Below are 12,545 nucleotides of genomic sequence, written 5' to 3'. Positions count from 1 at the left end.
CAGAACGTAGAGTCAAGAGAATTCTAAAGACATACTGCATAGGGACAGAAAACAAAGAAAGAAGAGAAGAGAAAAGAAATAAACATCCTGCCAAAAGTAATATCTTGGTGAAGCACAAAGAGAATGCAATGCCCTCAAGAGCCTACTCTGGTATCTCCTGACCAGACAGTGAAATGTAATGAAGAATGTTCCCACAAATAAAAATAGAGGACAAAGGGAAGAAATAAAAAGAATGTGCCCTCTGATTTGCATTCTATAGGTAATTAGTGTGTAGAATGAAAATCACCCTGTTATAACTGACATTAAAAAGTTTTTGTCATATTCAACCATTGGCACCTTTTTTTGTTCCTCTCAGGTGCATCACTATTTCAACTCAACAGACTATTTAGCATTTAGCTGTGCCACTGGTGTCCCATAGAACCAAGGTGGAAACAGACTTCAAATTGCTTGCAGATATTTCTCTAGCGAAGAAAAAAGACTGAACTAAAAAAAAAAAAAATAAAATTACTTGTTGCAAATGACTTGTTCCACTCCATTTACTACCAATCTAATGGTACTTTTCAGAAAAGCTTCTCTGAAGCATGTCATCACCTCAGATGCCTTTCTGTGTGCATGATGTCACCATATCTTTTAGGGTCATTAAGGATGATGTCCAGAAGTTCATAGTAATTGCCTCTCAAATCCAAGAAAGCAAATGCTCAGGAAATTTGAAAAGTTTATACTCTCTTTTGTTGTTGTTGTTTTTGTTAAATTTCAGGTGTTTGCACTTGCAAACTTTGTCCACGCTGCAAAAAATTTAGCAAGTGAGAAGAGAGCATATTGTGATAGAAAAAATACATAGAAAACACAGAAACCAGAAATATTACATGCATATGGGACTGGTGATGCAGCTACATTGTTTCTGACATGAAAAGGACATGAATGAGCCATTTTTTAATTTTCAGTCTTGTTTCCACTCTGATCTAATCATCCTTGAAAGGGTGCCCGTTGTGTTAAACAATGTAAAATCTTATTAAAGAAACAGTCCTCTAATGTGTGTGGGGGGTGGGCATCTGTATGATGGAATATCACACAATTATATCACACAGACAGGTTGTGTAATATAATTGCAGCAAATGGCATGCTAGAGCCTTGAGGTTTAAAGAACAAGCAAGACATTACCAAGGTAGAAATACAATAGATGCAGAAAGAAGGAAAGAATGAGAGCAGTGAAGCGGTTATGAAGAAGAACTGAGGAAAAGAGTGTGAAAGTGAGGGAGGGACAGTGAAATAGAAGGCCACTATAAAGGCTGAAAATATGTTCTGTGGACATCAGCAGTTCACGTTTTCCCTGCTGTTTCTTCTCCTGACTAAAGTCTTTCACTGCATGCTTCCTGTAGGTCTTTCTTTTCACCACAACATCTGAGGGATGTTGGAGAGATGAGACCTTGGGAGACAGTGGTACAGAGCATTGGCCCTGCACGGTTTGGAAGGGTATTGGAAAGAGACACTCGTCTCTCAAGGGCTATTCCTTTTCCAAGTGCAGTAGTTTCTCAATTATTTCAGCTCCTACCAGCTGAACTTCACAAGGCTGTGAAATGGGCAGTTGTCTACTATGAGCGAGAACATGGTTATTCTATCATTAAAGATTTATTACTGAATCACAATTTAACAAATGGCTTTGAACCACTAGGAGTATGAACGGAACTCATTATTAAAAGAGAAAGGTTTACTGTCCCATTGCTAATTGGCTGCAAATTCTGGACTCCCAGAACAAAGTCATTAACAGATGTGATGGATAATTTATAATGGAGGACTTTAATGGACTTCACACTTTGCCTAATGACAAAGCAGGTTAAGTAGGCGGGTATAAAATTTTTCCTCACAAACTGCACCTGCAATGTGTAAGAACAGACCAGCTACTTGAGTTGAAGGGTGCAGACATATAGAACATCTTAGAAAGTGTTTACATGAACTCTTTTGTCCTTAGGACTGAGTTCTGCTCCTGCTTTCATGACTAAAATGTCATGCTACGTTTCCAGGAAAAAAAGCTTGCAATGTCAAGATGGTTTATGTTCTTTAACACAGATTTTTTTTTTTTTTTTTTCAAGGAAATATAAAGTTCTTGGATCTTACTTCCAGGACAAAGGAAAATACAATTACTTGCATTTCACTTGTAACAGAATATATGTATTTTTTGAGACTATTTGTATTTCTGCTTAGCCATGGAAAAATAGATTGAACTCCATAAGACTTTTGTTTTCTCAGGATTACCCTTCAAAGCCTCAAAACCTGAGAGCAATTGTTAATGCTTAACTGTCTTCTGCATCAGCAGTTCTGTCTCTGGTGAACTAACTACAGGTCTTTGGGTTGATGGATGACTGCTTCATGACTGATGTCCTGTTGACAGGGCAGATACAGTGGCACCATAATGCAAAGGCCTAAGCTAGTATTTCTGGTGCAGGGTTACAGGTACCATATTCCTTGAGAACACACAGTAGGACAAATATAGCATCTTGCATATATTAAAAAAAATCTTAGAAAAGTTACAAGCTATGAAACAACAAAGTATCCTAATAACAATTTGAGAACCTAAGACTACCACCATATTAGATTAGAATCTCCTATGGGAAATCTATTTATTTTAGAATAAACACTCAACAGAAAGTCTCGATTAAATTTTAACACTCTGCTGTTTTTTGTTAGTAAATTTGCATTGCTTCAGGTTAGAATATTGAAAGTGAAAAAAAAAGTTTTTAAAAAATCCTAATACAAGTGGGTACAGAAAGTTCTAGCTGACAACTTGGACCCTGAAGACTCTGTTATAACATATCAGATTTTACTGCTGCACACATAAGCAATTAAATACAAAATTCCTCGATTCACATTGATACTCCTCCTAGCAGCTGTTGTGAAAGTATTCACTGATACGCAGATATTCCTCTCTAATCCCTCACATAAGCCTTGTAGCCATGGAGGGCTTTGTAGAGTCAGCACAAATCAATGCATCTCATTTAATTAATGCTAAAGGGGGAAATAATCTCACACTAATAAGGCAGCAGACAAACTATCCTGGACTGGTTGACTGTGCCTAAGGTCTTAACTGTAAACTGACATGAATTAAGAAGGGTAATACGACCTATATAAAAATGCTGCATCTGTCTGCCATGCTACTATGTTTGCCTTCCCTATGTGCACACAAACACAACCACTGCTTAGCTTATGTGGGTCATGATTCATAATTGATATATGATGGAGGAAAACTAAATATTGAAGAGTAAATAGTGTAGTTCAAAAGCATGACAGCAGTCTGCTTTTTTATTTTTTGTGATGAAAATTCCAAGGTACAGTTCAAAGGGACGACAAAGAGACTCTCTTTCAATTTTTTTTCAAAAACACACTGAAACAGATTGGTGGCAGACACATGTCATTTATCCACAGAGCTCTGGTATACCAGTGATGACAGGGATAAAGCTATGAAAAACAACTGCTTCTTTTCTAACGGAAAAAACCTCTCACATTTGACTATCAAGCAAACTCAAAGCAGGAACCAGAAAAAGAGCAATTTATGTGTCTTCCCTTAAGGAACACAGGTAAACAACAGCTCATTTAGCACTTTTAGCTGACATTACCATATCTGTTGACAAATGTCAGCTGTTAGCTTCTGCCCACACTCCGCAGAACTGGTATGGCTGAAAAATACCAGCAGCAGAATATTTCAAATGGCTACTGAAAGGTGCTGACTCTTTCATCAATAAATTTAGTTCAAATTTGAAACAAAATATTTTTAAAAGAAAAATAAAAATATTAAGCATGTATTATACTGAAAAAAAGCACAGATAAAAAAGAAAATAAGAAAAAAATCACCTTGTCCCTCTGCAGCTGAAACTTATGTCTATTTTCAGCTGTTAGTTCAGTATTTCTTTTGAAGTACCTGTTAAGCTACGGAAAGTAAGGACCCTCTCAAAAGGACTCTGCCCTCTCCTTCTCCAGTGTTCTCATCTAGCGGTAGCAACAGATTTCTTTAAAATTATTTTGACTTTTTTTTTTTTTTTTTTCAGAGTTATGGTCACTCGTGTATTTTTGAGAAACTTGTTCATACTGGGGACATTATATCTGCACCCAAAATTTCAAAGATTATGGCAAGAATCTTCTTATGGTTTTATTATTTTAGGGGCCTTCCTTGTGTTGAATCATTCCTTTAGGTCCTTGGTGTCTGAAACTGTTAGTTAACTATTCTCGAATCTTTTGAAAATGAGATGAGTCAAGTAGTAAAAAGAGTTCTGAAGTATTTATTCTTCTGCTCCTGTTTACCTTTTTTTTCCTAAGTCAACTGAATTGTGATTATAAACACACAACATTTCATAAAGCAAACAGCTTATGAAATTTTTGGCCTGCAGAGCAGGTCTGTCTTCTGATTCTTCCCACTCAAAACAGCATGATTTGCAACACTGACCTGCTCATAGCCTCATAAATTTACATGGCAGTATTTACATAAAACTTTTGACAGTCTCCCAATTTGAGTTTCTTGTGGCATTTTAGTATATCACACAACTTATGCCATGATTTATTAATAACATCAGTGTGGGTCCCGCTTCTCAGATTTAGAGGATGTTATCACAGGTGAAGAAGTACAATTATCCTCATTTCCCACCTCACAAGGTCAGAAGATAACAAAAGTTCAAGCAAAAGTTGGACACTGCACAGGAAACAGCTTCCCTTAAATAATAGTCTTGATTTCTCTCCTAGTCGAAGCTAATTTGTCAAACCATACCCTATAAAAACTGTGATTACATACTGTACTACTTGGAAAAGAAATAACAGATTCACAGGAACTAACAGTAAAACAGATTTCTGAGTAAAGCAGATAACATGGCAGACAAACATGACTCTTCCTCTTTGGTTCAGTTACAAAATTAGTGAAAAATTCAGTGCTATCTTTTCCGTAGGGAAATAAGCAACTCTGTTAGAATTTACAAAAATAACCCAAGCAGGCTTGAATTATGAGTCCTGTCAAGTTCAGCTTGAAAAACTGAAAGCAGATTGATGGGAAGCGACAAGGCACTTTTATTTGCTAGCAGGTGGGGTAGCTATTGTGATACCACAGAAGTCCCTTGTCAATTTGGCATAATACAGCTTTTATGTTTGTTCTTAAAGAAAAAAACAAACAGCACACTGAAATCTAGAGATGATGCCAAACTGAAGAACTGTCGTACACCAAGGGCATGAAAATAACAAGAAAAACATCATAAATACTGGCAAGATATAAAATAAGGTTTAACTGGCAAAACAGCAGTTTATACGTGTTGAGAAAAATAAAACAAATAATCAGAATGTAGTCCATGAATACAAAGCAGATATTCGGAAAAGGCAGCAAACATACACTGAAATTAGACTGAAAGACCTATATCATCTGTTCTACCCCCCGTGCATTTGCAAAGTACACTAAACCTGGAAAACTGCTGAAGGCAGACAAGAAATTAGGTAAACCTTAGAAATAATCTGTACTGCATGTATGTACCACACCCATCAATAACAGATTTTTGTTCTAGAAGAGCTACTGGAAAGAAAACCATAATTTTAGTGGCATATTCCTTAGCATAAGTTTAATTCCTTACCATCAAAGCCAGGTTAGATACCTCATTTCCTGTACACCTGAAATTCCTGTCAAACAATTTTAGGAAGTGTAAGGAATGCAGGATTAATTCAACAGCAGTTCCAAACTTGATCTGCCCATGCACAACACCATGGATCAAGATAAAGGTACTCTCTCCCTCAAATGGAACTGATGAGAAAACACACACAGATGTCTTGTGCTTCACAATCAAAACCAGGTAATGAAACAGAGGAGGAAAAAAAAATAAATCAAAGAACCACACACCTTAATAAACTGATCTAGAGAGAAAGAATTCAAATCAAAACCACCCCAAAGGATTCAGGCTTCCCAACCTACAATAAATATAGTAATGACTTGCAAACTTCTCCAGTTTGCAAAGTGAGCTAAAAGAGATTTCAAATCTGCCACGAGAAAAATGGGATGAAACTGTAGAAAGAAAAAAACAAAACAAAACAATGCTATATTGTGTTTTAGGAAGGTTGTCTCTGGAACCTGCTAGTGCTAACAGCATGTAAATGGTAGCCCTGGGTATAGAAGGTATAATAACGATGTGCTGTTAGTGGCTTTTCCCCTGGATTATTATTCATTGTGGTCACTGTGAGTGTAGGTGACATTCACTGATAAAATCCATTAGATTAGAAATTGCTACAATGAAGAGTTATAACAAGGTAAACAGAGATGGTTGAGAATATCTTTTTTTTCCATTTTTTGTTCCTCTTTTAGCTCTCTGATATTTGCAATGGAATTGCACCTCAACGTGCACTGCCAGGGCTTGAAAGCAGCTACATCCATGCTCATTCTATGCAAAGAAAGAGTTCCCACCTCTTTTTCAAGCTACTTTAAGCAGCATGTTAGCTACTACGTACAACACCTACAATTTACTCTTGGACAGACAGCTTCTTCCCTCATGCATCTTCCCCTGGCTGTTGACACAAAACCTGTCAGTCCCCGTTCTTCAAATCAACAAAAACTGACTGGCAGTAGGCCATCAGTCCCTCTAGTTTCCCATGGACTTAAGTTCTTTTATAATTTTCCACTTTTCAAAGGTCACTCTGGATTTGATGCTGAAAGAATACTACTTTCTAGCATAGTGTCGCATACAGTTAAAGTTAAAACAAAAAAATCAACAAAGAAATAGGAAAAAGTTCCAGTTCTGTATTTTATAATGGTGTCTTCTGAACAATTCAGATTGTTCCACGACTCTTTCCTCAGCATTCCCTACCAGCTTTCTGAGGAGCTTTCTAATTCCCTCAGGACAACTTCCCAGCCCAGGCAGATTGTGCTCACACAACTGCTGGTCATTAGAGGAAGCTGTGTCTTTTGGTACTACTACGATGGCGACTGGTCCTGGTCCGGCTAAGCAAGTGTAGCATGTCCTCTAGCCTACACAAAAGAACAAAATTAAATCTTTGTGGACCTCAACCCAGAATAAACAGCTGAGAACAGCATATCATCTGTTCTAGCCCCCTTGTATCTGCAAAAGTAGGCTAAACCTGGAAAAATGCTGAAAGAATGAATGAAAGAACATTCTCAGAGTAGAAAGAGGCATTTCCTGGCGAGTTTAGGAATTAGACTTTGTCGTTCAGATGTATTTATGCAAACTTATCTTTCAGTATGAGTTAACTACAGCAAAAGATGATTTTGAATAAAAATAAACATGTGAGAAAATATTTCACAAAATTATCTTCTAGGTTTGCTTTGAGGTATTAAGCTGAATGCTCGCTTTTCCATCAAATCACAGATATGCTACAGCTTGGCTTGATACGTTCAGTTTCTAATTTATCATAGCTCTAAACAGGAATTAATGATGCTAATTAAAATCCCTTTAAGTTATTCCATTTCTTTGATTAGCTATTTTAACTTTATCCAAGTAAATAGAATTAGAATACATATACGAATTAAACTTACATTGACCTTTTAATGGCATTGAGACTGACATGCAGCTTTTCTTATCAACAGCTCAGATAAAATTTTGCACTGCAAGCAGGAAAAAAAATGAACACAAAAACTCCAGTGATGTAAATTAGCACATTTCTGGCTCACTGAAAATCAGAAAGTACCAGTTTTGATCCTAACAGTACAGATGCATCCACTTTAGGAAGGAACTCTGTTCCCTCCAGGAGCAACATGAATACAAAGAATATAAAATCTTTAAACATTCTAGTTTTACAAATGACAGAATTACGCAGAGAAAGTGTTGTGTGTTGTTGAACTTAGGTCAATGCATGCCTGTTAAGGTGCTGAAGAGCAAATGGTAGAGATAAGGCTATTTAAGGAGATTAAAGCTATCTAAAGAATCCGTGGAAATAATTTCAGCTTTTCCAAAATATTCCTATGTGGTCCATGGTTATTTTTGGAGGATTTGACCTTTCTAAATGGCTTTATTCTCAAATTTACAGGTACAGTTATGAGGAAAACCAAGATTTTACTTTTATCTATTAAAATACCTAGTTAGTAAGTTATCATTGTTTTACTTTCGAATATCGCACTGTAGTAATCAGTAAAAATTAAGTTTACTATTTTGCGAGTCAGCAAAAATGTGTGCTCGGTTTGAAGGTATCTTGGGATAAAATTAAGCCTAAGCAATAAATATTAATCTGCTATTCTACCTGTACACATATTATGTTAAATGAAATAAAACAGATAAGTAAATAGATGAAAGAAAAGAGGTTTCTAAATACCGTGACTGTTGCATCGTGATGTTTCCACAAGTCGATTGTTTTGGTCATAGCATGCCATGGCCTGGTAACGATAGCCTTGTCCACATTCTTTAATGTCTCCTTGTACCTTCATTCCCAGCAATACTTCCAGCTTTCCCTCTGGTAAAATACAGTCTGACCAATTTCCCACAGGCTGAGCACTGTACTTGTCACACGGACAAAACTGATTCTCAATCAGAGGGTACAACTGAGAATTTTTGCATTTATCCCTTTTCTTACTTTTTCCTAGAAAGAAGGAATAATTATTTTAGAAAGCTTGTATCAGTTCACATCTCCCCAAAAAAATTCATTTAGACTTGTGTAACAAGTGCTTGCAATCAAATACATACGCCTAGAACTAGTTACATTAATCTTTATTCATTTAGGTTAATCACTTTAATTTATAAAGTAATGGATGCCTACAATTGGCACAAAGGCAACATCTTTTAGGATAAAGCCATATATTTTATTTGCTTTGGATAAAATTGCTTGGGAAGTACACTTTGAAAAAGTTAGCTATTAAACAAATATACCCTTTTTCACCTATTTCATCATCAGTGTGCAGTCCAACTAAAAAAAAAAATTGTCTCTGGATAAAACTTTCTCAAGTTGAAGGAAACGGCAGAAGGAAGTAACATGCATCTTTGCTACAGTAGTATCTTCTTTCAAAATGGCAAAATCTTTTAATTTCATCACCTGTTATTGTACATTTGTTAATAATTACCATTCTTCCTCTCTAAGAGAATAAGCTTCTCCTGTGAATTTGTTTCTTTTCAAATCCTTCCCCAACTGGAGCATAGCCATCCACTCACCTTCTGCTTCCCATTAAATCTATTTTTAATTGTCTCTTTGGTAAAGTTTGCTCAGTTTTGCTCTCCATACTAGACAGTTTATATGTATTAATGTAGAAATCTTTGCAAAAGTAGTTTTAAAAATGCTTGTTGCTTAGGTATTACTGTAAATTAATATTCTGTAGTATTTTCCTTGCTATTCAAAACAATGCTGGAGACAACTTTGCAGCACCCTCAGTGCTTGTATTTACTACTGCTTTCATTCAGAATAGAAAGAAGGTACCAGAAGAAAAATTTATCTTTCTTTTGACAAGATAACTTCATACTAAAAATACACTTCACATCCTCATTTTCACCATAAATAATTATGAATTAAGCCAAGTCGGCTCTACATATTAGCATGGGTAGCACATTGACACAGAGAATACATCACAGCACACGTCAGTCTTAGCAGGTTTGAAGGGGTAACTTGACTCAGGACAGGAAAGTATCTCTAAAGTGGTAATAGCATGGGAAGAGAATCTGTTCTTTCTTGTTTTGTTTTTAAAATAAAAAAAAATTGTTAGTCAGGGCTTTTTCCCCCTTGTGGAAGCAAACGGCATAAAGTTCACTGGAGTTATAAAACAGTCACAGTGAGCCTTCTTGAAGATCATGAATTATTCACCGTCCATGGTTTTTCTGATTTACAGGGGGATGGAGCAGGGGTAGCGTTTGGATCCTATCACATTCTTTCTGAGGCTGCTAATGTGCACCCCCCTTAGGTACCTTTCCTCCGCCACAGACAATACAGACTAATTGGCAAATAGTGCTGTGACAGAGGCCAAGTCTCACTCTTGAGATTTCAGTTATAATTTAGAAGCAGAGCATGGTTGTTTCCCTCTTCATTTCATGCTGAAAAAATAAAAGAGCAGATTAAAAAGAAGTTGAAGAAAAAAATGTTTCAAAGCAGAAGGGTGTCCGTCACATGGAACAAGGAAAAGTTTGCGGCAAAGGGTTGGACATCACTGGAAATTTTTTTTTTCTGTTAACTAAAAATTCAAGAGTTTTCAAGGGACACAAAGTAACAGAATCACAAGACAGAAAAAGACTCTGCCTAATGAAGAGGAAAAACTCCCACAAAAGAGCATTTTTAGTTATGTCAAGAAATAAGGCAGAAAATTAAGCAACATATTGCCTCATGCGGTGATCTGAGCTGCTGGACGAAGGCAATGGAAGAACAGAGAAGACAAAGAACTTGGAGGGCAAACATTCAGCCAGGGAAAGGACTGGCTTAATCATAAATCTGACATTACAAAACTCCAGCTAAGAAGTTCAAAAGACGTAAACCAAAGCTTAAGGCTGAAAAGTACTCAGCTGCCATAGTAATTCTAATGCACCAAAACACCATCTGAGATGGAAGTCCTGGTGTAGCCAAGACCAGAAGTAGTAAAAGGAAAGGAATGTGAGTGGGTTTACACCTGAACTTGTTAAGGAGAGATGATTATTGATTGGTCTGTCATCAATTTAAAAAAAAAAAAAAATCCACTTGCACTAGATTTTCTATTAAAAGGTTTTCTATTGGAAGCTCCGGGGGAATTTGAACAAGAATTTTTTTCTCAATTACAGATCAGTGTGAAACAAAAAAACAAACCCAAAAATAAAAACAAAGAAAACAGACCCAATTCGATCTGGTGAGAATTCAATCTGATTAGACAATGCTGGCAAGATACAGCTTGTGCACAGAATCATGGTTGCTGAGGAATTAAAACAAATTGCAGACCTAAACTCTTAGCTGAGAAAATGCACATAAACCAAGAAAATGCAAATCATTAACAGGGTCTGCAGCCACTCTGGGTTTCATTAGCAGTTTTCCAAATCTATTTTTGTGTCTTAGTAAAATTAAAATTGTTTAACCTTGTTTGGGACTGAAAGTGATTTGAGAGTGATGTGAAGAGAAGAGTTTTCCTTCCCCAGAAGAAAGCAAAGTTCTTCTGGACATCTCTGAGTGCCTCACACTACCTACACCATTAAACGAATCAGCTAGTGTTTGTGAGTTATATCCTTTTTGACATTCACTAAATTGTCCAGTATCTGCCTGAAAACTGTCAGTCAAATGAAGTTTAAGGAGGGGGGAAAAAAAAAAAAGCGCTTGTTGTGTTGGGTTTATGTGGCAAGGTTTTGGTAGCGGGGGGGGCTATAGGGGTGGCTTCTGTGAGAAGCTGCTAGAAGCTCCCCCTGTGTCTGACAGAGCCAATGCCAGCCGGCTCTAAGACGGGCCCGCCGCTGGCCAAGGCCAAGCCAATCAGCGCCTCTGTGATAACATATTTAAGAAGGGAAAAAAAACCAAGTTAGAGAGAGCTTTTGCAGCCGGAGAGAGGAGTGAGAAGATGTAAGAAACTCTGCAGACACCAAGGTCAGTGCAGAAGGAGGGGCAGGAGGTGCTCCAGGCGCCGGAGCAGAGATCCCCCTGCAGCCCGTGGTGAAGGCCATGGTGAAGCAGGCTGTCCCCCTGCAGCCCATGGAGGAAGGATGAGGAGGTGTAGAGATTCCACCTGCAGCCCGTGGAGGACCCCACGCCGGAGCAGGTGGAGGCACCTGAAGGAGGCTGTGGCCCGTGGGAAGCCCACGCTGGAGCAAGCTCCTGGCTGGACTGGTGGACCCGTGCAGAGGGGAGCCCACACCAGAGCAGGTTTGCTGGCAGGACTTGTGACCCTGTGGGGGACCCACACTGGAGCAGTTTGCTCCTGAAGGTCTGCACCCTGTGAGAGGGACTCCATGCTGGAGCAGGGGAACGATGAGAGGAGTCCTCCCCCGAGGATGAAGAAGCGGCAGAAACAACATGTGATGAACTGACCGTAACCCCCATTCCCTGTCCCCCTGTGCTGCTGAGGGGGGCAGAGGTTGAAGCCGGGAGTGAAGTTGAGCCCGGGAAGATGGGAGGGGTGGGGGGGGGAGGTGTTTTAAGAGTTGATTTTATTTCTCATTCCTCTACTCTGTTTTGCTTGGTAATAAATTAGATGAATTCCCTCTCTAAGTTCAGTCTGTTTTGCTCGTGACAATAATTAGTGAGTGATCTCTCCCTGCCCTTATCTCGACCCACAAGCATTTCGTTATGCCTTTTCTCCCCTGTTTGGTGAATGAGGGGAGTGATAGAGCGGCTCTGGTGGGCACCTGGCCTCCAGCCAGGGTCAACCCACCACACTTGTGAAAAAAGTATTTTTCTATTTGAAGCTATAACTCAGAGAAAGTGCTTGAGAGTGTAACCACAAAGGTGTGTCTCTTATATTTGTTAAATGCTTAGCGCAAATAGATAATCTCAAAGACATAATTCAGTACAAACGATAAACCGTAAGCCAGCAACTTTCCTGACCTCTTTGTGCACAGAAGCAGGTTGCAGAATCAGGATTCAGAATAAGCATGATATGAAAACCTTTTAAATAGCAAACCATTGTGCCCCTTTTGATGAAAAGGTAACACAGG

The 12,545-nt window shown here is 38.2% G+C and overlaps 1 protein-coding gene across 1 annotated transcript in view; it reads right to left on the bottom strand.

Annotated features, from left to right (window-relative positions):
• The window catches only part of THSD7A (thrombospondin type 1 domain containing 7A), a 293,162-nt gene that overhangs the window by 37,360 nt on the left and 243,257 nt on the right, over nt 1–12,545 (bottom strand). Inside the window, exon 15 of the mRNA XM_054817889.1 lies at nt 8,278–8,541. Coding sequence (XP_054673864.1) covers nt 8,278–8,541 — 264 coding nt within the window. The remainder of the gene's footprint in view (nt 1–8,277; nt 8,542–12,545) is intronic.

The sequence above is a fragment of the Grus americana genome, chromosome 2 (genome assembly GCF_028858705.1).
Source record: "Grus americana isolate bGruAme1 chromosome 2, bGruAme1.mat, whole genome shotgun sequence".
In the NCBI taxonomy this organism is placed as follows: Eukaryota; Metazoa; Chordata; class Aves; order Gruiformes; family Gruidae; genus Grus; species Grus americana.
This window is presented reverse-complemented; position numbering and strand designations above follow the sequence as displayed.